The following is a 27,637-nucleotide window of genomic DNA, read 5'->3' as shown; positions in this document are numbered from 1 at the left end:
TTCTGAGATACGAAGTAATCCCGGACGATTTGCTCATCCGGCCTTATGCTGCACACTTAATTAGGCAAGCCAATAATTAAGTGTTCTCGTCAGTACTCCGTGCTGACGCTCCGTGTGCATCTTTTCACTTCATCTCTTCTGACAAGGATTCCGATCTAGATTTAGACCAATATCAGTGAAGTGCCAGCAGGCTACGAGTATCTTACGGACTTTTGGAGTAATTACTTTGGACTTGTTCTTGTTTGGACCAGTGTTGCAAATAGCTCGCGTCAGCTCCTGAGCCCAGGCGTAAATTCCGCCCTATCACCTTTTCTCCCTGTTATTTCTCCTCTCAGAGGAAACTCAATCAGAAATTTTGGGGCCCACCAGCGGCCGAGCGGTAAAGACGCTGAACACTGGTAGTTCGGTCCGAGGTTCGAATCCCGCGAACGGGCTGGCTGCATGGGCGTTTTCGTGGTTTTCCCCATGTGTAACGTGTATACGAGCCAGTTTCCCTTAGAAAGTCCTCCACGAAAGGCATCCCTCCCTTTAGGCAGATAGCCCTCGTGTGCTTTGCCATAATTAAATACACCAACACCACCAATCAGAAATTTTCTAATACTAGGCTCCGCATGGAACTCTTTGCATGACTGGGAAGTATTGCTCCGTCAATAGAAACCCAATACAATAAAGAATATCGCAGTATCGCAGACATAGTTATAGGTTCGAAACATTCCTCTTTACGTGGGAAAGAAAGGGTCTGTCATCTTGCTGTGAGTTCTGAATTTTCTTGGAAATTTCGTAATGGTTTATCACCAGTTTGTAGTTGGCCAAAGAGGGTCCAAGTTTCTTTAAAATTGGTTAAATTTTTAATTTTAGTGTGGTTTGCGCAATAGTGAATTAGAGGCGTTTCTTTGTGAGTGTCAACCGAGTTTTCTTAAGCCGTTGCACGAGAGGCAGAAGCAGATTTTAGACTGAAAGATACTTTTTAGCAGATTTTTTCAGAGACTTAGCGGGTTTGCTTCTTTGACGGCGGCCCCTTGAAGCCGGCCGCGGTCAGTGATGTGCTGCTGCACCGATCAGTAGACGATAGCGGAGATTTTGTACGAGTTCTGACCAATTCTTCTAAGTAGGAGCGGAGAAAAAAGAGGACCGTGGGTTATAGTTAAGGGATATTACCGCGTCCGCTTGATTCTGACTGCGGAGGCCTGTCTGAGCCCGTGCGGACTCTCTTCGTGGCGAAGTGTTTTTCCTGTCCGGCTGCACAATGGTCTTCGTTTCGTCCTAGTGTTTTCAATAGAAAGAGACATATTTTCTGGTGGAATGGAATATGAAATAAGGGCGTGTCTTCTTTGCCTGTTTGTCTCGGCCTTTTTTGTTTCGACGAAATGGGACGGGAACGGCACATACGAGTGCTTTGTCTAAATAGAGGGATTGAATTGATTGTTTTTTAATATTTAATGGTCTTGTTTATTTAATTTCGATATGTTTTAAAATAAATACTTCTGAAAAGAAATTTTCACTGAAGTAATTGTGATTTCAGTATTATATCAAGGAATTTTTGTTTTAATGTTTAAGTGCTATGTTCGTGTAATTTCAATTGACCGAGGATGAATATGCTGATGTGTCACAGTTGAAAGAAATATGATTTATTCTAAATTAGCTTTTATAAATGAGTTTAAACTTCTTGAGTTCCTGTTTAAAAGGATTAAAAACTGTGATGTGTTTCAATACGATTTAGTATAATTTGAATAACGTTAACTATGAAATTAAAATAATAAGTTGTAAGAGTATGTTTTGTAGGGGTAATAAGTTGAACTGAATATTATAATTTATTTTAAATTATAATGTGTGGAAATGTTCAATAAATGTGTTTATTATTTTTATTATTGTATGTTTCTTTGAGTTTAATTGTTGTCTACTGTAGGTCACCCATGTGATCCTTACGGAACATGGTTATTCTATCGAACCTGGGTAACCATATTGCGGAAGTAGAAAAAAAATCAGTTTTAAGTGTTGGTGACACTACGATCGGACTAATTAATTTATCTTGATTTGTTGAGTAGACTTCTTAAATGTGAGATGTATCTTTCCCTGGTGTTTTGAAGAGATCTGTGTGGTATTTTAAATGTTAAGGTTTTAAGGCTATCTCTAGATTTTGTATTGAAATTTATGTGTTTTCAGGTTCGTTAATAAATGGTGTGATGATTGGAAGATAAATTTAAAATCAAGCAAATGTTGTGTTGTTCTTTTTAGACGATACAGAAAAAGTGTAGGTGCTACTTTGGTAGACGGTTGCACGGATTTTGGCGATTTACGTTGGCGCAATTTTTGGAGCGGTGTTTTCAGTCGTCAGCCATCTTGAAAAACGCTGTTTTTATGCATAGTAAAGTATTCGAAACATAAAAAAAAATAATATTGTTAAAAGTAATGGATTAATTTTTTGTTAAAATGTTGTTTTTTAAGATGGCAGGCAAGTGTAAATAAACACATTTACTATGAGTATAAAATACTAAAGTAAGGTTATCATTACTTTCATATAGCAAAGAAGAGAATAAAATCACTGCTATAAAAACATTGTGCCAACGTTTAATTAGATTAAAATATTACTTAAATTGAAAATCGAATTAAAAACATTATACTAACATTTAAAAGAATTAACATATTACTAAATCCAAATACTTTAAAATACGTTATATAGAATATAATTAACATTAAACTGTATGTGGCAATAATTATCTCTGCAATTTTTGAAAATAGTGTATTAATTTTTTTAACAAAAATTGAAGCATACAAGTATAAAATAAAAGAAAAATATGTACAAGGGGTGATCAAATGAAAAGGTACGAAACGGTGTAGAAACGTAACAGTTAAATATTTGCATACTCCGCCATGGGAGAACGTAGCGAGACATCTCGGGATGCGATTGGAGACTCCAATTGCAATTGGAGATTGATCGGAGCATGCGCGGGGGCCCGCATGCGCAGGAGAGAGCAGAGGCTCTTATCAATAGCGGCGTCGAAATGATGCGGCAGTCCGTATGAGGGCAGAATGGCGTTCGCGTTGCAAAATTCGACTACTGAGGAGCAGCGAGGTGTTATTCGATTTCTGACAGCCGAAGGTGAGAAACCGGCAGCTATTCATTCTCGGATTGAAACAGTTTACGGGGAGAAATGTATCTCTGACAGTTCTGTCAGAAAATGGAGTGCCCGTTTTCGTGCAGCCCGTGAGAGTATGGGTGATGACCCGAGACCAGGCCAGTTGACAGTTGAGAGCAGAATCTGGACAACCGTGCGGCTTACTTAGACTATTCGGGTCTAGTCCAGGATCCGCAACTATCCGGGGAAACACCTCATGGGCTCTATAAGGGCATACATTGATCCTGTATAGATGCGCACATAGTTCATAATATATGCTTATAGTTCATAATACATGCTTACATACTTCATAGTTGCTTACATAGTTACTTGCTTACATAATTCATAATATATTGAGCCTGTTACATAATACATACATAGTTCCTAATAATTTATTTTCATTGGCCATAATGCATACATGTTTCATAATATATACAGTACAAAAAGAGATAGAGAGAAGAGAGATTGGCAGGGAACTATTCCACACTGCACAAATCTGTTCCCAATTCCTCCAGTTTCTGCATTATCTTGCATATTTTGATGCGAAATGCTGGCTGTTTGATCAGATAACGCTTATGAGAAATTGCCTGTTCCGGAAGCTGCACATGCCACTGTGCGGTTAGAGGGCATTGGGTCAAGTAATGGTCTGGTTTACCAATGCCTCCACAGACACAATTTTCGGTATTTGCAATTCCTCGCTCATAGTAATAGGAGGGAAAAGGCCCGTGCCCCGTCACAAATCTCGTTATTTGTGGGGATAACTCGAGACGATCGAGCGAAACTTTATGGTAATATTCATAGGTCTTCCAGCTTTGTTCGGTAGTGTCCCATTCCATTGCCACTGGTGCTCAGCTGCTGTCCTTGTCGCTTTTTTTAAGATGAGACCAAGGGAGTTTGGTAATAACGCATCGACATTGTTAGCTGCTTCTTTTGCTAGACTGTCGGTTTCCTCATTACCTTGAATGTCGACATGCGCCTTTATCCAAGATATGAGGATATTTATTGTCGGCGAACGCTCCTTCAGCGTGTCCTGAATCTTCGCTATGATAGGAGAAGGATGTCTGGTATTTCGTAAGGCATATATGACCGAAAGGCTGTCTGTAAGAATATTAATAGTGGATCCTGCTGGGGGGCTTGTTAACTGGATAACTTTGCGAATCGCAATTGCTTCAGCCTGGAAAACTGAATTATTCTGTCCCATATGACCTTTCCATGTTATCAGCGTAAGGCCACAGCCTACTTGTCCGTCAACGTTTGAACCATCGGTATAAACATAATATTGATCCTTTATGTCAGAGTCATGTTTCCATGATGTGTGGGCCGTGACTTCTTTTCCGTAGTTAGACGAATGGATGACATTTACTGGCCTTATTTCTTCATGGGGGCTGTGCTGAGAGGTGGTATGTGCTATAATCCCTTTTCCATTGTGTGAAGGATGGGTTGCATTTATGAGACGTTTTGTTTCATACTCCTCTGGATCACAGCATAGCGGTCCGAAAGTAGTGCAGAGATGTAATTGGAGAACAGTCGTTACTGCTGCTTCTTGTGCTGCTCCAATATGTAATGGCAAAAGTCCCGCCAGTATTGTGGCTGCAGCTGTCGCTGTTGTACGGTATCCTTTTGTAATAGCCAGAGCAAAAGGGCGTTGTATACTACTGAGCAATATCCTTTTCCTTTCATTCATTGGAGTTGCTCAGATTGCCGCTCCATAGAGGGCCATTTTTTTCACGACGGACTGATAGAGGATTTTTAGGATATGTGGTCTAAGGCCCCAGTCTGATCCTTGAAGGCCCCTTAAAGTATTTGCCATTGCATGTTTTCTCGCGCGGACTGCTCTGAGGTGAGGCAGCCAGGAGAGCTCTTCATCAATTATAAGCCCCAGCAGTTTTAGTTCCCGAGTTCGTTTGATTGTACGGCCCTTTAGTTTCAAAACTGGATTTCTTGCAAGAGTTTGACCTGGTTTGTGTACGATCAAATACTTTGACTTTTGCTCCGAGATGGTGAGTTTCTTGCCTTCACAGAGCTGTACAAATTGTGCTATGGTCTCATTACTGTTTCTTTTCAGCTGGTCTCTCGATTTGCCTCTGATGATGAATGTCGCGTCATCAGCAAAAGCAATCACCTTTGTGTGGATGGCCACAGTGCTTTGAGAATGGAATTAAAAGTTGCATTCCATAGGTCAGGACCTGCACATGAACCCTGAGGGCAGCCCCTGGTCTGCTTTCCCTCAACAACTCCTCCGTCATGCACTGCTACGAGAGTGCGATCAAAAAGATAACTTGTGCACACCTGCAGCAGATTATCAGGGATCTGAGCCTCGCGAAGTGCCTCCAGGATTGCTGGCCACCACATGGAATCGAACGCACTTTTCAGATCCAGACTGAGTACGGCTAATTGGTTGTTGGAGTCATAAGCGTCATAGATTCCCTTTCGCATGGCGGTAAGACTTGGATAGTTGAGCGCTGCTCTCGAAAACCATACTGAGAGTCCGTGATCTCACCCTTAATCTCCAAGTAGTGCTTTATTCTCTGAAGTAAAAGTTTCTCATAATTTTCTCTATGGCGGGCAGAAGACAGATGGGCCGGAATGAGGCCGGATCGTGGGGTCCTTTTCTTTCTTTTGGAAGAGAATAACTTGCCCTGTCTTAAACAGCTTGGGAAAATAACGCAGTTGCAGCAATTTATTTAAATTTTTTTAAGAAACGTTGGTTTTGCCTGATGCATCGCCTTGACAATGTTGAAGGCCAACGAATCGGGCCCTGGGGCTTTGTTCCTCGGTAGATTTCGTAAAACAGCGCAGACTTCAGGCTGCGTGAATGACACGTCATCATCTGTTGTGGAGTATAGAAGATAAGCTGGATGTTGTGGATTGGAAGCGTCCAATGTATTGTCATCTTGAAAGACTGCATCAAGAATCTTGGTGAGTGTTGCCGCAGTAGTGCTCCTGTGCTCCTCTGTCGGTTGCGCATTATTGGTGCCGTCTACGTAGACCTTGTGAATTGGAGGGCCAAAGATCTTATTCTTTGCGATTTTATGCAATACCCCATAGGGATTTTTATTGTTTATGCAAAACGCCCTCCAGCTGTACAGCTTGGCTTCTAGAATGGCCTTTTTATACTGGGCTTGTGCTTTTTTGTAGGTAATACTTATTTCTTCTCGGCGTTCTGAATTATGCTCCGACTTCATCTTTCTGCGAAGAGCTCGGATCTTACTCCTTTGTATCCTGAAGCTTTTAGTCTACCAGTTGGCAACATAGTATACCTTTGGAGATTTGATCTGGCAAGTCAAATCACAAATGGCCTGAAGCTCTTTAATTAGGATACTAGTGAAGCTATCAACGTCATCTGTATTGTGGCAGTGTTCTAAATCTCGTTCTGCACGTGTGAGTGTACTGCGGGCCTTTTGGCTGAAGAGCTTTAGCGTCCTTCGCTTGAGTTAGTACCTCTTGATTGAGAATTTTTTATTATGATGTTCTATGCTGTACGTTATGTATTTATGGTCCGAGTTAACACGGGGTATCATCAGCCATCCAGGAATGCAATTTTGATGCAAAGGCTGCTGTTGTTAAAGTTAAATCTGGCCAACCCTGTCCGTCAATGGTTTCATATGTGGATTGACTGCCTGAGACATTATGCAGGACGAGATCGTCACAGGCAATGAAGTCCTCTACCTGTCGTCCTCGAGCGTCAGTATCTAAGTAACCCCACAGTTCCGAGTGGGCATTGAAATCGCCTGCTAGTAGATGGTGTGCTTTTGGATACGCTTTCAGTAATCTAGGCAAACACTGTCACCACAAGCGATCTCATCGACAAGGTGGACGACCTTGTGAGAAGTGATCGGCGTGTCATATTGCGAATGTTGGCGGTGAAGGTGGATGTCAGCCATGGAACCGTGTGGACAATTGTTCACGACAGGTTGCGATATCGGAAGGTGTGTGCCACTTGGGTTCCGAAGCAGCTCACCGACCAGCAAAAGGAAATGCGTATGGGGCCTAGCATTGCAACATCTGTTTCGGTATCAGGAAGGCCCCGCTTTCATGGAGCGGATCGTCACAGGTGATGAGACCTGATGCTATCACTACGAGCCAGAGACAAAGGGGGACAGCATGCAGTGGAAGCATGCGTAGTCACCTCCCCTAAAAAGTTCAAAGCCGTGCCGTCAGCAGGCAAGGTGTTGCTCACCGTCTTTTTCGACGTTCAAGGTCCACTACTTGTGGAATTCCTCGAGCACAGAAATACCATTAACTCCGATGTGTACTGTGAGACACTCCGACGCTTACGCAGTCCATCAAGAACAAAAGACCGGGGACGCTCATGGAGGGTGTAGTTCTGCTCCATGATAACGCATGTCCACACGTCTCCAGTGTCACACACATGGAACTGGCCAATTTCAAGTGGGAGACGTTGGACCATCCGCCCTACAGTCCGGACATGTCGCCCTGCGATTTCCATGTGTTTGGTCCACTGAAGAAACACCTGAAAGAGAAGCGCTTCAACTCGGACGACGTACTCAAGGACGCTGTGAAGGACTGTGTCTCGTCACGGCCACAGGAATTATGAGAACAAGAAATCCTGCGGTTTGTTTATCAGAGGGATCTTTGTGTTCAGGCCTATGCTGTATATTTTGAATAAAGTCTACATTTGTACCCACCGTGTCGTTTCATATCTTTTCATTTGATCACCCCTTAACATATTTTAGAGTCATTTAATCGGTCGTTTATTGATAAGTACCACACAAAAAAAATCGGAATAATAATTTAGATATCAATGAAAAAAATTTGAAAAATGTAATATCAAGGGCAGGAATAAAAAAATTAAAAAAAAATAGATAAAGCAATTTAGAGCCAAATTAATGGATTATGAAGATTAAAAATAACAAAAAAATTTGAAAAAAAAAAAAAAAAAAAAAAAAAAAAACCCTCCAATAATAAGTATTGTTTTTAAGATTTCGAAGATCCTTTAACCGCCCCTCCCTGAAGTACAAAGGACAATTTTTTGATTCCGATACCAATAATTCTTGGTACTTACCAATAACAACATTCATCTTTAAAACAGACATCTTTGATGGAATTCGAAGATATGAATTAAATTTTAAAATGGCGCGGTAATGCTCAAATTTTCAGTAACCAATTAGGGAGCTGATTTCAGCTCGTTAAGGCACAAATATTCTATAACCAATCAGAGAGCTGATTACGTCACGTCTAGAATTAAAATTATTCAAATAATCATACATAATGAAATCATTTTTTAAAATATGCAAAATTAAATTGTATTTTAATATTTAACAGCCATAAATAATGTTTAAAACATTAGATTAAATTTATAGATATTAAAACTAATTACTTTTAAAGTAAGGTGACAACCTTGATTACATCATCCACAACATAAAATTTCATAAAATATCATAAACAATAAAATTTTTAAGACACAATTACACGCCGAATAAATACTAATTCAGAAGACAAACAACAAAAATCAGCGTTATATTTACAAAATTTCCACAGGACTAGTTTCGATGGTTTTACCGAACCACCATCCTCAGCTGCAAAATCGCAAACCATCGAAACTAGTCTGTGGGAATTTTGTAAATATAACGCTGATTTTTGTTGTTTGTCTTCTGAATTAATAAAATTTTTATTTCAAATAAAAATGCAAAATTAAATTAATTCTTAATATTTAGAAGCCATAAATAATATTTAAAGCACGGAATTTATGCATAATAAAACGCATTATTTTTTAAATAAAATTGGAACAAAGTATCGGTTACCATAAATAACTTATCCAGGAATGGGTATACCTTACTCGCCAAAAGAAAAATAGCCCAAAAAATTCGCCAAAATCCGTGCAATCGTCTACCAAAGTAGCACCAAAGTGTAATTATCAATAATGAGATCAAAATTAAGAGTGATATTGTTCCGCGTGAAAGCGCTTACAAATATTTAGTAGTTATTATTGATAAGCGGATTACCTTCACCTATCATGTGAAAGCAGTGGCAGATAAAGCAAATGCGGCTTTTTGTGCACTTTACAGCCTAATAGGCAAGAACTCTAAATTATCACTCAAAATCAAAAGAACTCTCTATATCACCTTAATAAGGCCTATCATGCTTTATGCCGTGCCGGCTTGAGCAACCGCCATTAAAACATTGCGTGCTAAACTTGATATTCTCCAGAATAAAATTCTACAATCCATAATGAAAGCTCCTTGGTATGTGAGAAATGCGGATATTCACCACGACCTATACGTGAAAGCCATGCACCAACAGATATTAATCTCGTCTCATAGTTTCTTCGAAAGTTTAAGTAACTCAGAATACGCCTCCCTCCGAAGTTTGTGTGACTGCGATCCTACAATTGAAAGCGTAGTAAAATGACCCCGTACAATACATCACAACTCATCTTGGTAACTGTAAATATGTAAATAGTTCATTTTTATTCGTATTTAATCAAGTATTTTGTATTCATGACTGTAAATTTAATGTTTAATTCCAAGATTTGAAGTGGAAATTGCGCTACTTTTTTCGTTGACACGCCCACATGGGCGTATCTGAGAATAAAGTTTTAACGTGTCTTCATATGATGTGACTTTTGAAGTGATTGCAAATTCTACAAAATTTAATGAACTGTGTGTTTTTGACCAAAGTCTGATTGAACTTTGACGTTTTGGTGCATGTTAAGGACATTACTGATTAATTGAACGCAGACTTAAACTGTTTTCCTATCCTGTGACAAAGTGCTCTCAATTCAGAATGCTTCTTCTTAAATAACTCCGCATTGATATCCAGCACAGACTGGATGCGACCATTTGTAAAAGATTGCTTTACAACTTAAGATCTATGGAAACTTTTGCTTCCCCACGACCAGATTACTCCAAACCTTACAGTTTTTGAATGCATTATACGCCTCTGGGTGATTAGATGTACCAATAGTACATCTTCTTTTTGATACAAACATGAAAGGCCTGAGGCATACTGCCCACCAGCGGTCGAGCGGTAAAGACGCTGAACACTGGTAGTTCGGTCCGAGGTTCGAATCCCGTGAACGGGCTGGCTGCATGGGCGTTTTCGTTGTTTTCCCCATGTGTAACGTGTATACGAGCCAGTTTCCCTTAGAAAGTCCTCCACGAAGGCATCCCTCCCTTTAGGCATATAGCCCTCGTGTGCTTTGCCATAATTAAAATAATCCAAATCCAAATCCTGAGGCATACTTGATCTATTGGTGATAACTCACAGTAGTTGGTACCAAATGCGAGTGAAGGTAAAGGTAAAGGTTATAAATATGAACGAAATATTAAGTGAACCTAGCGCCAGAGTGTTGCTATGCTTAAGAAATATAGAGAATTTTAAAGAGAGCCTTTATTATATTGTGGTTTATGCGCTTTCGACGAAGTAGATTTAATTCAATCCAATAAGTTTAAATGGAATGCAAGAAAAAATGCGTATAATTTAATATTCCGTACCAGGAAGTCATATGGTGCACACATCAGATTTTTTGCATTGGGAATAATGCTATGACCAATAGTTGAAGAAATAAAAGTCGTATAAGGACATTCGTGAATAAGGTGCATATCAAGCACTGTGCCCTGATTTTCTTTCAACTGCATTGAGGACCTATGTGTACACAAACAGTTTTTACAGAGTTTTATCGTTTTTCATATTTTATGCATGAAGTATTCTTATTTTAGCTAATAAAATCAGCGTTAATTATTTTGTATTGAATTATTTGTTTAAATCTATATTTATCGCGTGTTGCCGCCCAGACAGTATTGTGGTTATGGGAGCCGACTGCAATATCGAAGGGTACGGGTTTGAAATCCGCAGAAGGCATGGATGTAAATTGTCTGCCCTCTTATACGAGGTAACGGTGGCCGCCTGTTGTGTGCCTCCACAGTAAAATAGTAATCACTTCTGGCCTTAGGAGTGGCCAGTGCTGAAAAAAATGTCAGTGTCCGCTATTCGAAAAAGAAGAAAAAAAAGTAATCTCGTGTTACACAGTGATATTTCAAGAATCGACTGTTTCGTCCTAATCTTCTCTGGAAAAGCGTATTTGCTCTGAAATAACACAAAACAGAATACGGTGTCATTTTCTTCCCGCTTTAAAGCGAGATATTATGTTCTCATCCAATAAATGTTTTTAAGATTTCTCTAATTACACCAGTCTTGTTCATTTTGCATGTAAATAACATATCTTCTGGTCTTGTAAACCTGGTGAGCAGACAAATTATTACCCGGTGAGCAACGTTTTAGAAACTTTTCACTGGAATAAGGGAATAGAAATGTTTCAGAAACTACATTAATTCTTAATTATTTCATGAAATTCTTTTCATTATACACAATTAATTATTATAATGGCGTTGTGTTCGCAGGATTTTCGGCTACACGCTTATGTAAGTTCAGCATGGAATGACTCCAGACTTGACCAGGTGGAAAATAAGCAGGTTTATCATCAATGTTTGAACAGCATTTGGACACCAGATCTTATATTTGAAACTGCAAAGCAAACAAATTTGCTAAGCGCTGGCAAAAGTTACTTTCGAATTGAAGCCGATGGCTCCTTGTATCTGAGCCACAGGTTAGTAGTAAATCTTTATGTAATAAATAAAATTGAAATTCTGCGATATTTGCTTGACCCTAACTGTATAATCAATATCTATATAACGCACGCATTTAATTAATCTTTAGTGAAAAGGTGAAAATATACTATTATAAAAATAATTACTTATAAATTTAGAAGAATTGAATGCACACAGAACCGATGGTAATTCATACAACTCTTCTCAGTATGGCAGAGAAAAATCAGTAGTTACCACTTCAAACTACTAAGAACGTTAAACACAACTAATGCAAAGTGCATCTAAAGAGCGAAACTTGCAAAGAGATCTCTCAGTAAACTAAGAACCAATCCTCTCTTATATAGTTTTCTTCAATCTCAATTTCTCGAAAGTTCTGAAAAACATACACAGTTACAATTAAATAGAGGCCGTAATAGTTAAATAGTAATAAAGAAAGTTACAGAGTGATCGGACCAAAAAATGTCACCGAATTCTCGTCATTTCGTGATTTTTCGTTAAATATAGTGACAAAAATTAGTCTCGAAAACCATCGCCAGTGGCTAGTTACCTCAATGTTAAATAGACTTACCTCTGTAACCTTATTTTTCTATCGAAATTTCAACCTCTTGAGGTATTTTATGTTACATCAGCTTTACATATAATTTCATAATATAGTAAGTAGAAATAAAATGTCAGTATTTCACCTTTCAATGTTTGCATATTCACTAAATGATTTAAACCTCAACGTATGAATGCCATAAAATATTGTTGCGTGTATACGAGTTCGTAATGGATTGAATGCGCAAGTCCGATGAAAAGTGAATAAAATTTATTCTTATTCCAAGAAATTAAACAAAATGCTGAAATTTCTTCAGAGATATTCTTTCAATATCACAATATCTCACAGTAGTTATATTTTAAACTATTAAAACTTTAAACAGAATCCAATTCAAAGCAGAGAAAGCTAACCCGAGCTCACCGCGAATTCGCTACAATCCACAACAAGAACTAAGTAAACAACTGAAGTGAGATGTTTTCCTCTCACTTTTTAAAGCTTTATAATCATGCACGAGAACATTCTGAATATTCTATTTTCTCGATTTTTCTGGATAGTAAAAGAGTACAATTACGAGATATCTATTTATTAAATGTTAAATGCGCGTGCTCCTGTATTTTAACTTTTCCGGCGTAGCTTTCTCTTCGAATAAGTCTCGTGAAGCATTGCACGGGGATATAAAACAATTTTAATTTCAATTCTACCAAAAAATAGCTAACTAAATACAAAAACCATAACAATATGATAGAATACCAGATAATATTTATTATTTATTAATTGTTCTGAAATATTTTACTATCAAGAAAATAAATGTCAGCGTATCAAATAATGTTTGATAGTTTGCTAAGTGGCTCTGAATTTTTAATTATAAATGCTACCTAAAAATTTATTTTGACAGCTTAATTCCCAGTGACGTTTCTTGTCACCCGCATCGTGATACTGCTGAAATTTCCTTCATTGCAATGTATAAAAATGCATGTTCTTTCTCTTTTTCTTTTCTAGCAAGGCGAAAGCCGATTCAAGTAATTCAGAAGCCGTAGAACTAAACCTTGCAACTTATCTACAAATCGAAAATTTTATTGTCGAGCCGATTAAGAAGTTGGAATATTAAACGTAAGAAGACAAGCATGAAATTTTGGGATGTCACCGTAAGAAACAAAAAGGATTTGACGTATCTGGAATTGAAGAGATTTCAGGAGGTGTTCACGGAGAAGGAATACAAAGCTGATATAATATCTAACCAAAAAATTCATTTGGAATATGTTCAGAGGAACTGAAAAAACAGTAATGTTTTAATTCTAGAGCCGAAAGGTTTACTAAAATATCTACAGCTGTATAAAAAGTTAATATATTTATGAATATAAGAAATTAATAGATAGGTTTAAACATCCCTTGGTGAGTATTTTAAGAACTAAAGCAGATCACAATGGTAAAAACCGAAAACAATATTCAGTGCCTGCTATCTCTAGCATAGCTTACATGAATATTCATATTTAGTGTTCCTCAGGCCGCAGTTCTAGGACGAACTGCATCTTTATCACCATCCTTTACCTAAAGGTATTTATCTTTATTATTACTGTGCTATATATATATCAAATATTGTTCAAAGTTGAGCGTACTGCTGAGGGAAAATTCGATTTTTACAAACTTCAGGAACCTAATGTTTTCACAAGCAGAATACTATTTATAGTTCTAAAAGGTCTGTCAGTATTAATTAAAACAGAGAAAGTAAAAGGGAGATATTAGTAATTGACAGTGAAAATAATAGCAAACTATTAATTGATCAAGTTAAATTTATTTAAGCTTGCTATTTTATGGCCACGCATTCTATTTCCTGTTGATCTATGCATGTGATGGGGCTAAGACCAGTTTGCCTTAAGAGCCTGTTTGCGTTTCAATCTTATAGTTCTATTTTGAGTTACGACCAAAAGTATTGGCTGTGTTGTGAGCATCAGCAATATCGACTGTAAATCCTTTCTTGAGTTAAATAAAAGGATCTTTTCACACTTCATGCATATTATCATTGATACAGTGTAAACTTAGGGAATAGTCATTCATAATTCAAGTAAAGATCTAGCTAAAAAAGTAACTTTAATTTAGTTAGAATCTTAACATTTGGCGCCCGAAAAATTTACAAGCCATGTCACATGAGAGGCGAAAATTTACTTTGGCTCCTCGACGTCGAGACAGTGCCGGCTGCTATAAAATCCTTCATATTATATAATGTTCTGGAAATGCAAAATCTTACAATTGCTACGACAAATTTTAAAGGCCAAGCTTTAAGCTGGTATAAAGGAATAGACAACTGCCTGCTAAGCAAACCAGAAAGTGGCACCTGCACCTGGAAAATGCTTAAAAATGCATTCATAAAAGCATTCCCAATGGTAAAGGACCGAGCTAAATTAGAGACTGAACTTTTCAGCAAATATCAGAATTATGTCCAGGAGTTGGCCGAATTTATTTTGATGTGGTGTAGTGTTAATGATTCAACGGTGTGGTGTGGTACTCCAATGAAAACTCTAATGATGGAACACCACATGAAAATTTTATTGAACGCCCAAAAAATGGCTACATACAATCAACAAGAGAAAAACCTAAATCTCTTTCTTAAAATCAAATTCTATACATTTTACGTGCGAGAACAATACGTGGCTCCCGAGCCTGCATTATTGCAAACATTTGCAACATTGCAAACAATTTAATTATTTTAATAACAACTATTTTAACAACTATTAAAAACGTATTCGGAAGTTAAATAATAATAATTTTCATCTTATGCTCACGAGACATCCTTGTCCATATTAATCTTCAGTTTCTTCTTCCTTTATGCGACCTTATCACATTGAGAAAAATTCAGATATTCAGTATGTTGTACGGCAAGAAATCAGTCGCCGGGGTGATTGAACTCATTGTACTGCTGCTGCTTTCTCCAATTCAGTACATTTTTAAGGTGAGAAACCCTACAACGCTCGAAAATTTATTTCAGTTAGCAGTTAAGTTCAATAGCGAGTGACGGAAAGTATGCTTACGGTGGGATATGCGCAGAGGGCCGCCTGGACTTTTTTCAGATCTCCACACCAGAAAAAACGACAGATTAACCAGAATAGACAATATCCTTACCGTCAAACAGATGCAACCGCAAGGTCGCTGGTAAAAGTAGTGGTTAGAAAAGGAAACGATTAGGCGATTGCCAGAGGAAGTCTGAAGGGAACAAAAACAAGGGGCAGAGAAACAGAATTTAAACTAATTCGGAGGATCGATGTTAAAAGAGTACGGTTAACCTGAGGCAATCTACAATTAAATTAAATACAGTGCTATATCGCTCTGCCGGAAATGTAAATTTTGTTAAATAACATGCCAGCTACTGCTTTGTTAGACTCTGAGGCCCAGTGCAGCTTTTGGTCGTAAGACTTCTTTAAGAGAAATTTTAAGAGATATTGCGTGTTTAAAATGAGGGGACAGAAGAAGGAGAAGCAATGAATACGCCATCTGGCTGTGCAAATTGAAAAAGCGAGTTAAAAACGCAAAAATCACAAAACGAAAATTAAAAACGAAGAACGAGGAAGTATGCTTACTACGAGGAAGAGAGTTACTTCCTCGTAGTAAAATATTTATTAGGCATGTAATATTAAGAATTGTTTTTTCACGCGCAGCGGGAAGCATTTTCAGGATGCGACATTGCAGGAAATCTAAGTGCCAGAAGTAGAACTCGGCCATCTGCCGAAAGAAGAGAAAGCTAAACTTGGAAGCTTTGGCAACAACATTGTTACAACTATTCGATTCCAAGTCGGGCTACACTCAAATTGTGAGCCATAAAATAGATACAAGAAACACTCTCCTTTATAAGAGCTAAGCCCTATAGATATGATAAAATTAAGGAGGGAATAATCGAAAAACATGTTAAGGAAATGTTAGGAAATAAAATTATAATCCCCACAAACAGTCTATATGGGAGTCGTGTAGTATTTATGCCTTCGGACCATAAATTATGACGATTTGCTGGCGGATGATCGTAAATTCAATAGTATTACTAAATATCTAATATACCCGTTGTCAATAACAGAAGAAATTATACGGAAAATAAAATGCATAAAAACTTTAGATTTAACTTTTTCAAATAGGTGTAAAGCCCGAGAACATCCAGAAAACGTCTTTCATCACTAAATCAGGCGTAAATGTCTTAAGGATGCCATTTGGACTACGCGGATCTCTGGCAACATTCCAAAGGAATTATCTTTTAAGGCCCGTTTATATACTTTTACTTAAGGCCATATTTACTTAAGGCCAAGCATTTATATACTTGGCCGATACAATTATTTCTAGTGAAACAATTGACGAATATATAGAACACTTAAGTATTTTCATCGTTATATGAAGCTGGACTCACAATAAGCATTTAGAAGGGTAAATTCGCCACAAAAGAATTTCATTACGTAGGGTATAAAATTTCCCAAAAAAGGTATTGAAACAAAGAATTAAAAAATAGTAGTCATTAAAAATTATTAAAATAAGCGTTTAGAAGTGTAAATTCGCCGGAAATGAACTTCATTACGTAGGGTATAAAATTTCCCACAAAAGATATTGAAACAAAGAATTGAAAAATAGTAGCCATTAAAAATTATCAAAATAATCGTCTAGAAGTGTAAATTCGCCCCAAAAGAACTTCATTACCTAAGATATAAAGTATCCCACAAACGGTATTGAAACAAAGAATTCAAAAATACTAGCGATTAAAAATTATCTGCCACCAAACACTACAAAGACATTGTCATCGTTTAGTGGCAAGTTCTCTTATTAAGATCGTTTATAAAGGGCTTCACCAAAATAATTGAACCCTTACTTGTTTTGGAAAGAAAAACACGAGATTTACGTGGACTTTAGAAGCCAATACGGCATTTGAACAACTTAGACAAGCGTTAATTTAGGTTCCTGTGTTGAAATTTTCGGAGTGGGATCACAATTTGTAAATCACTGCAGATGCTTCCAATTAAGAAAGCTAAGCCGTAGGAAAAGTCGAGAAACATTAGCTGTTTTACTAGCAGTTCAGAAGTTTCGAATTTATACTTTGAAAACGCGCCAGTAACAGTGCCCTTAAGCCATGCTGCCGTCAGTCGGTTATATTCAAACAAGAACTTATCCCCGAAGACTTAGTCAGGTGGCTCTTAAGTTCCAAGAGCATAATTTAATTATTAAGCATACACTTGGAAAAGAATATGTTGTCTCTGATGCGTTATCTAGGATAAAGCTTGATGAAGAGGAGAAGAACACAATTAAAGGTGCTACGTTGACCTCAGAGATAATTGACTCAATGCAATCATTGCTGAATTGAAAGCAGATCGAGAGTTTAAAAATATATAAGCCTATCTCGAAGACTCTGGTAATTCTGAGCATATGGATATTGATACAATTAGAAATAGAGCGGCACTCTACGAACTCATCGATAAATTTTAGTTCTATATTGAAACAATTAATGAAAACTATGATTTAAGACAAGTTATTCTAGCTAGTTTAGGATTACTTATTTTGCAAGAATAGGATGATTCGCCTATTTCAGGCCATTGTTTCATAAGAAAGACAAAGAGTTTGTGAGGCTGTATATTTCCGCAGGTGCAGAAATTTGTAAGTGTGTATGGCAAGTCATGTCATATACGTATCAGTTAGTTAGCCCGGCGGAGTACTTAAATAGCATTGAGACCAACTTGTCTAATGAATTGGTCGGAATCGGCTTATTGGGCTCAAACTCACGCGATCAAATTAATAAAAATCGATACTTGCTTGTTATCATGGACCATTTTTCTAAGTGAGTAGAGACAGTTTCCCTCAAAAGAGTTTCCGCAAAAGTTGTCTGTGCTTCGTTTTTCAATAAGTGTTAAAATATCGGTCCCCACTAAAAGTAATTTCAAATAATGGTAAGCACTCCGCAAGGCAAATTTTTGAAAACTTATGCTCTGGGCTTGACATACGGTATTTAAAGATGGTCCCGTATTGTCCGCAGTCTAATACAATGGAACAAGTAAATACAAATATAGTCAAAATTATTCGTAGTTATGTAAAAGAATACCATAGTCGCTGGGATGACTGTGTCAATGAGCTAGCGTTTGCGCTCAAAACAGCAAAACATGATATTATTGGCAAAGCGTCTGAACTATTTCTCGGAAGAAAAGCGTTAACTCCCTTATACAAGTTATTCTTCGTAGAACAGAGAGGGGCAGAATTCAAAATGCAGGATATTCAGAAAAGTATTAACGAGGCTATAAAATGTTCGGATATGGCAAAAGAGAAGTAGAAGTATTAGTATGATTATAAAAGAAGGCAGATGAAATATAAGGTAAGAGATAAGATTCTCAAAGAAGAACATGTATTACCGTGTGCTCAACAAAGCAAAGTAGCTAGATTTGTGCCGAAATTCAAAGACTCGTTCATGATAGATAAACGGCGGTCAATCTCAGAGATGAAAATAGCCGACAAAATGTAGCAAATATGGATCAGGTCAAGCTCTATTTTGATCGTAAACCTAGGAGAATATTTAAAATTTTTTGCAGGAAACCAGTAGTGAAGCTACTTGTGCTGCAAAAACTTCAGAAATTTACGTCTAGAAAAAAAGAAGGGATACTTCAACTGGAGAGCAGCTTCAAATGAAAGCGAAGATGGCTGCAACCGGGGAGAGAAGGGAAGAAAGTCAAAATTAACTAGAGACAGCAATAAGAAATCAACGAAAGAGTAGAAAGTCCGGAAAGTTCGGCAAGAAATCAGCAAAGCGGCTCCCATGCAGAGATCCAAAAAGTCAAACGCTGGGGCCAAGGGCAATACGGGGGTATTATACATTTAATAGAATAGTTTTTGAATGTGGCCGCATGGTAGTGTTACAGTCTACTAGCAACTTAGAGGCCACTATTTACAATGGTCCTTTATCCCCAGTTCTTTGTAAAGGGAATTTACCATTACTGTGCAACCAGATATAGAGGCATATATCCCTTCGTCACGAAACTTCTCGGAAGCACTTACTGAGCTATAACTAACCTTCTCACACATTAGCAAACTTTAACGTCATAGAGATCAACTTTAATAAAGTAAGTACACTCTGGAGTGCACCAGAAGATAATATACGTGCTACCACTGTATTTCACTTTATCACATTAGCAATAATGAACAGCTGTGACAAATTCACGCTCAGACGGCTGACTAGACATTACCTTGTTCATAAACTGAATACCCCCTATTAAATAACATTAGGAAGTAAATGACATGCCTTCCTTAAGCGATCACAGCTTAGTATTCACATTAAAGATATTCCACAAATATACTGCCAAAAATTGATTTTAAATTTAGCACATCAGTTTGAATCAATTTCGAGATAACATTTACCCTCATGTACGTCACTTGTCATTACCTGTGACAACAGTGCGAGTTTGAAATCATCTCTCAGTATGCAAGATCATTTTGAATGAAAAATGTATATTGCACCAAGCAGAAGCTCCTAGTATACAAGCATACTAGCCATCGATAGATGCAAAGTGAGAACTTTGAGAAGAGTAAAAAATGCCACGACCGTTAAGAGCGATAACCTCTTAAAATTTTTCTCAGAACCCAGAGAGCTGCCTACAAGACAGCCATCAGCAGAGCCAAACTGGAATCATAAAAACATTTTGTTAAGTGATAGCAGTAACAAATTCGGTGCTGATTTCGAAGTTACACACGATAAAGGTGAGTCTCTCTCCATGCTTTTAGTATTGATACCATCCTAGTTCAAACATCGCCAATGAACAACAAGCTACTAATATCATCGTGGAGCAGTATCAAAACACACATATCCAAGATATGAAATCATTGTCGACGGCCAAAAAACTAAGTGATTTTTTTAAAGGTTTCTTAACCCAAATAAGGTGCCGGAGCCGGATGGGGTAGAGAATAGTATTTTACGTGCAGTATTTATGTACGTATCTAGCCATCCTCATGTCATACGTCACAACTTACTGGAAGAATAGGCATTTCCTGGCAGCTACAAAGAAGACAGAGGTAGAATACGTTTTGAAAATTGGGGAAACTCTCAAAGAGACTGCATCTTATCATCCCATCTGCCTTTTCTCTGCCTTAGGAGAAGTGCTTGAAAGGGTTATTCTCCAAGGTCTCAATCATTTCAGTAAGTTAGGGGAATCGAAATATTCATCAGGATGGTTTCAGAGCCGGCTCAGTTGTTGATGATGACAAACTAAAAACCGTTTCTGTGAGTAATACGTCTGCTAACTTACATATTATTTCTATCGAGATTCAGGGTGCTTTTGGTTCGTTATGGCGACCTGATATACTATACAGACTTATGGACATGCATTGTCCAAAAGCCCTCTTTGATCTGGCTTTCAGCCATCTGAAAAATAGGCACATGCCAGCTACAACGGACGAAGGCATTTTTGCGACACCCATTAATAGAGGCTGCACTTTGGAATCCTGCCTTGGGCCTGTGCTGTAGAATATAGTGGCAGACTCATCTTTGGAACACTTCGCTGGAAATAACATTATGAACATACTTGCTTATGCTGATGATTTTCTGTGAGTGGTCAAAGAACGTTCGAGGAAAAAATATGAGACTATTCCACAATAGGCATTTAATCTTTTTACTAAGCGGGTAATAAATCAAAAGCATACCATTTCTGTGTCCAAGACACAAAGAATGCTTATCAGTCCACAATGAAGGTACACTTGCACTCCCTGTGTTGCCCTCGACAGAAAAAGCAATTAAAGACGAAGATACGTGAAACATATTTGGGTGTGATAACTGATGATCAGCTAATTTGGCATGATCATATACTGCGTATCAATCAAAGCCTTTGCAAACTCTCACACTCACTAAATAGAACCACGGCTACCAAATGGGGGACTATTTTAGCAGATACCTAGAATTTAGACTGAAGCAGAACGTGTAGCACTGCATAGAGCTTCTGTGTAGGGTTCACATATTACCCTCATAACAACTTAGTTCTACCCAATGTCTCCTTTTTCCTGAGCATCTTTCGGGGATCAATCAAATTTTTCCCCCCACTCCTGCAACTTAATCCAACTGTAGGAAACCTCACTCCGTATTAGGCGGGAAGAATATGTTAGAGCGCAATGGTCGTTATGACTAAGGTGGTTTTTGAATACACTTGGACACATGGCTTGTCTCACTCCTTATTGGGGGAGAAGAAGATCTGCTATTGCGTTAGGTCTGCGGCTTAAATGCCTTAAGACTATACACTTGGACAGAAAGCTATGCGGCTAAGTCTCTTTCAGAAACACGTCCGTACTACGATCCTTCCGACTAGAAGACCTGCCTGCGAGTATGTCTTTACTAACAAATCCTTTTATTTTGGGATTTCATTCATGATCCAGTTAACTTTACTTTTACTTAAATACTTAAATGCACAAAAATGGAACAAAAAATATTTAATATACAAAAATAGTGAAGAGGGGCATTCATTTTGCCAAGTCCTTACATGAATCTGACATTTTGGGAAAATTAATAAACTTTTACAAATTCTGCTCTTCTTCGGCTACCTTTTTCCATTAACAATTTGATTCCTTTGATCCCTGTTGCCAACGGCAGGCGTAATCTTGAGCTCCTTCCCCTGAGGAATTTCGTAGGCTTGAGCTGATATTGCTGTCAGACAAGTGAGTCTAGGTAACAACTATAAACATCTTTAGAAGTTCTGTTCGAATTTGATCTTCAATGTAAATTCTACATACCAGAACTAACATATGTGCAATAGCTTTGTAAAATCAATGCATTAATATAGGAATATAACAGTGTGATATAGTAATGCACAAATAATAGTTTCCTATTGCTGCCCCAGTATTTTAGTGTTGCAGAAGTGCAGTTTTTGTAACGTTGTTTATGACGGTTTTTGTAACGGTGTTTTGATGAATGTAGCACAATATTATTGCGTTTGTATATGTATAACAAACAACTGCGAGACAAATCCATTTTAAAATAATGCACATCAATATGCTTGTAACTGCATTGTAACGTTTTATTTTATATATATCTGTTTCGAACAATTGTGAAATTTCGAGAACCCGGTAAACGATAGATTCATTTTAATTCAGTAGAACAGCACATGGATAGTGTTCCCTTCTTGTCTCTTTCAGCTTAAGCTGAAGAATCAAAACAGAGTACTTTTAGCCGCATGGTTGACATCATGCCTTGCATCGTACTTTCGTTGCCCTTTCCAATAAATAAAGCTCCCGGAAGACATGTCTCCGACGGATGACTTGGAATCACTGGAAGGGCTTAAACAGGCAGATAAACACCATAAGTTCACCGGCTGCTCTTCGGCGTAAAGAAAAGTAAAAGCGCTTTAGATTGCAGTTAGGAGAAAATTAGAGAATATAGACAATAATGAGCTCGAAGTTAAGTACCAGCAACACTTACGCGGCTCTACAAAGTATTAAAATTGTTTAAACGGATCTTATTGGAATAAGTTGAAAACGTTCTCCAATAGTTATTACTATGTTAGAAAGTAATAAAACATGAATACGTAAAACAACTTATCTGAAACATCTCTAACAGGGGATCTTCAGTTCAAGAGTATTAAAATCAAAACTTTTGAGAGCCAGTATTATTATAATGCAATGAAAGCACTCTTTGGAGAAGAAATTTTAATTTACTAATTGCTGTTCTCTGACTTCATTTGTTCTGTGCTCCCACCCAGAAAACTGGTCACTTTCTGATTTATATGAATAATTGTCTTCAATGCTACATGTATCTGGACCTCAGAAAAAATACAATACTTAATTTATCGTGTGAAATTTGATTTTATGAGGCTAGATTTTTGTAAATAAATTCTTCTATAAAAAGCATTCTCCTTCTCTTAATACTGCGAATTCCTCTTTACTACAGTTTTGCCTTTTACGTATACTATCTATTTTCTTATTTATACTTTCTTATTTATACAAAAATTCTAATTTTACAAATATTAATGAAATGATGCTACAAGATCGCAATTGTCGCAATCTGAACTTTTTCTTTTCTTATATTATTTGATTTATTTGGCCTTTCTTTTTAACATTAAATTTACTAGTGATTCAAGAGGTATTTCGTAGTGCACTTTTTGACACACCCTTTGTATATTAAAAAAGTCTTAATTTTAATTGTTTTACTTCAACCTAAATAAAATGCTTGTGCAATAATTATATTTTCTCTTTTTTTTTTTCAGATATTCTTTTCGAGTTACATGTTTAATGCACTTTGGAGCTTATCCATTTGACATTCAGACTTGTTTATTCACTGTGACTTTCAGTAAGTAATCAATCCTCCTTTCATTCTAATTTAAAAGTATTAATGAAATTCATCCAAACATTGTTCCATTTATAATTTTAAATCGAAAATATGCAGTTCAAACTGCCCAACTGCACATTCAAAACTAGCTTTTTGTCGAACCTAATTTACACTCTCATCAAACTGATGATCAAAAGGATATATAATAGTGTTATTTAACTATAAAATAAATTTTGAAGGACTTCTATAAATTTCATCCCCCAAGACATTTGGCGATCAAAGAGTATGTCTCATTCTTTTAGGAAGCTTCTTTTATTCTTCGTTTTACAGAATTTCTGGAATTAAAAGTAAAAGTAAATAATAATTATAGGTGATATCCATGGCAATTTCTTTACCATTTTCAAAATAATTTTAGTCCTTTAAAAAAATTATAAACAAATACTAAATATATATAAATAAATTAAATTAAATTAAAACAATTTTGAATATATTTATCTAATTATATGGGTATGAGTTGATTATTTGGCATTCGACTTAGTGACGATCTAGTTAAAAAACAGTCGGTAGATATAATAACACAAATTTAATGAGTTAGTCAATATTACCCAGTTCAATGACCACGAGGCGTTAAATTATAAGATCTCTATTTTTGAAATTAATTGATAAAATATACAATACTTTATAATTAGAATACATTAAAAATGCAATTCCTTGAAAATACAATTGACTCCAAATGCAATGTTTTAAATGTATTATAAGATTATTTTCTCCATTCTTTCCGACCTTCGTGATGTAAGTTGAAGCATACTTTATGCTATTCGAGATGTCCAGGATTCAAGGCGAGGGCATTGCACATTTTTCACGTCTCTTGCTTCAAAAAAAAATCTAATGACTTCACAAGTGGTGATAGTCACCACCAGGATTTGGCGATGGGGTCCCTAATCCCCAGTCACCCTTTGAAATTTTCCTTTCCGCATGCCTTCGTGGTGTAAGTTAAAGCATAAGCGACAGGGATTCGACAGGTCCAGGTGCCGACGAGGGGCACTGCATATTTTTCACGTCTTCTGCTTCCCATCCCCCTAAAAAAAACAAAAAACTAATGAATATATATTATAATAAAGCAAATAATGATAAAGTAAGAGTAAAGAAAACTATAAAATGAAAATTTGGTGTAATGCACCATATCTTCCAGGTTGGGGGGGAAGGAGAGTATTAAGTAATCTTCTATATTTGGCATTTAAGTTCTTTATTCTTTCCTTACGCAACCCCCAATCACACTTCTGAAAAAAGATTAGATTTCTAAGTAAAACTGTTTTGAAACAGCGAACAGCAAGAGATTTTAGTTTTTAATAAGCTTCTTTCCTTCAATCAAAAATAAAAGCCTGAGGAGATCACACACAGGTGTACTCCAATGTCAGTCTATCGTCTTTCCTATGCAACGATTCAATTTTACCTTGTGTTCGAGGATTATCGCCTAATACATAACGTAAAAACTGTAGGATTAAAATATCTGCAATAAATAACACAATCAGCAATCTGGAAAGTACAGTAAACAACCAGACATGGGAGTAGAAAAGATCTGAGCAAGGAGGGGTGTGCAAACGACTTGAGACTGAGAAAACTAAATCAGATATGACAATTAGTGGCCGAGTGGAAAGCCTACTAGTCCGTTTCGAGATTTTAAATTCTTACAAACCGGCTGATTGTACGAATGTTTGCATGGTGTGTGTATGTATAGCATAAATATAATCCAGTTAATTATACAAAAGTCCTAGGCAAAGATACAACTCTCCTTACGCAGATAGCCTGACTCTCTTTGCTGTAAACTAATAAAGGAGTAAATAAATACTGCACTCGAATACATGAGGTGGAAGGCTGAAATTTGGAGAACAAAACGAAAATAATTCTGGGCTTGTTTAACTTAAATTTTAACTCGAACTGTAAAAAATTACCTTCTACCTGTGCTAAATATTTTTTTTTTGGCTTTTTTTTTTTTTTTTTGCTAAACTCTTCGTGTGGCATCTCTAAGATAACCGCATGCTGCAGTAACAGAGAAGAAAATACTGATAAATTGTCGCTGGAAATGTGTTGCCCCATTGATGGTATTAAAGAATCTAGATAAGACATTGTTAAAGCTCTTTTATAAAATTCGTCAAATTCAAGATTTTTTTCCAAGGGCGGACATTAGCCATTATAGGCGTTGGCCACTACTAAGGCCGGAAGAGATGGTCACTTTATTATGGAGCCTCCTAATAAATGGAACTTCATTGCGTTCTATGAGGGGACAGATAATTTACACCCGTACTTTCTCCTGGATTCGAACCCGGGCCCTTTCGGTGGGGCATTCAGAGTCACTAAACACTTTCCAGTCTAGGCGGCTCAATTTTAGATAATGAACAATTTAATAGATGTTGCCGTCTTACACTGACTGACTGATAACTTATAGCCAGAATACCACTGAGATCAGTAGTTTATCTGGCTCAATCAAATTTATGCCGGATGAGCACAATAACATAGAACTATCTTCACATAATGTCCGCAGTAAGGAGGAGAAAGACGGATAAAGAATAGGAAGACCAGCAACGCAAGAGCTCACTAGCAAGTAACCGGCCAGGTAAAGGCGTGTCTAAGTGGGAGTCATAAAATGAGTGTAGTTGTCTTACAATACCTGCATTTTCAGCTTAATACTTAAGTTTTAAAATAATGTACTGGTGGACAATAGAATATATCGGCAGAAAACACCTGTTGCTTTCAGATGTTCATAAAAATGTGAGCTAAAAATTTGTTTATGCATGATATGAGGATGAAGAATGCAAGCTTCGTGCAATGAAGGTTCGTCTCCTTGGTATCTTCTCAAAAGATACGGCCAACATGAATCTTTTTAACGAAAGAGATTCGTCATATAAGATATCGGGTCATTACATTGCTGAATGCACTATTATAGTTCTCTAATACCTATGCCTATAGTATCAAAGGAAGCCAAAGTAATGGTAGTCCTTTCGACAGTCCTTTTCACACATCGTCGCCCCGTTCAACATGAAAAATTTCTTAAACTAGAACATATGGTGTAGCTGTACTATTCCTAACAGCGACGCGGACAATATGATTGTCATCTCGGGTATTGACGAGTATTTGGATTGAGATCCCGAATGCCAATTTGTATGATCCTCTTGGGACCATCGAAAGTAATTTCTCATACCAATAATTGGATCTCGACCAAAACAAGCAGAAATTGTGCTCAAGGATAATCCGCAATCTCAACAAGATTGAGTTTGCCTTTTTAAGTTTTTTCAGCTTTTATTATGTGTATGTCATGTAATTCTAATAATTTGCATATCCCGTATGTTTATCTTTCATTCAAATTTCAGATTTCTTGTACGCTTGTTACAGTTTTAATGTCCTGTAGCGTTTTTCAACGTTGCGTTATCACGCATACATCAATAAAACATGTTGTGGTTAGACACTCATTAGTTAGTTCTTAATTTGGAACTAAAAAACGAAAATTCGATCAGAAAAGATGCGGAATGTCAGTTTCAATAAACTTTTAATAAAACTTTAAATAATGTTTTATTTAAATTTAAAGTTTTATTTAATAATGTTTAAGAGCATAATGGTTTATCCATTTTAAAGTTTGATCATTTATAAATATTTATCAAATTGAGAAAACGTTTTTAGGATTTGTGTTTCACAAATATATGAAACAAGCTGAATAATATAAATGAAATGCAATTTGATTTCGTCTAGTGTAATAAATTCTGTTTTTTTATACGCTTTAGTGGGTACATCAGATGAAGAAGCAGTCTTGAAGTGGTATCAAGACGAAAATTCTGCTTACTCCTCGAACCGAAGCTCTATTGTTTTCGTGAAGCATATTGAGCCACTGCAATTCAGTCTAGGAAAAACTGTCACTTACTCAGTTATACTAAAAGAATATGTTGGTGAGTCCATGAAAATACGCTAGCAGTATACAGAAGCTGTTCGCACAATTTTAGACGATTTTCATTGCAATTACAGAAATATTTGAATTCGAATTTTTATGCTTTAAATGTATCTATTTGATAACCCTTATTCTTCACCATCTTTAAACATCGTAATTTCCAAGACAATAAAGCCTTTTGCAGTATCGGAAGAGGTATTTTATCCTATTGTTCTCGAACTGCTTTCC

General features: G+C 36.9%; 1 protein-coding gene across 2 annotated transcripts in view; it reads left to right on the top strand.

Moving 5' to 3' along the window:
- LOC118195498 (glycine receptor subunit alphaZ1-like) overlaps nucleotides 1–27,637 on the top strand; it is a 72,186-nt gene that overhangs the window by 13,444 nt on the left and 31,105 nt on the right. Inside the window, exons 4-6 of one of the 2 annotated variants that reach the window (XM_035366821.2) lie at nucleotides 11,480–11,685; nucleotides 23,411–23,493; nucleotides 27,249–27,410. In XM_035366821.2, the coding sequence (XP_035222712.2) occupies nucleotides 11,480–11,685; nucleotides 23,411–23,493; nucleotides 27,249–27,410 (451 nt within the window). The remainder of the gene's footprint in view (nucleotides 1–11,479; nucleotides 11,686–23,410; nucleotides 23,494–27,248; nucleotides 27,411–27,637) is intronic. The other variant, XM_035366822.2, reaches the window with a different exon arrangement.

The sequence above is a fragment of the Stegodyphus dumicola genome, chromosome 7 (genome assembly GCF_044657685.1).
Source record: "Stegodyphus dumicola isolate Sdum_Otavi_A_Nest chromosome 7, ASM4465768v1".
Lineage (NCBI taxonomy): Eukaryota > Metazoa > Arthropoda > Arachnida > Araneae > Eresidae > Stegodyphus > Stegodyphus dumicola.
The sequence above is the reverse complement of the archived record's forward strand: the minus strand, read 5'-3'. Positions and strand labels throughout refer to the sequence as shown.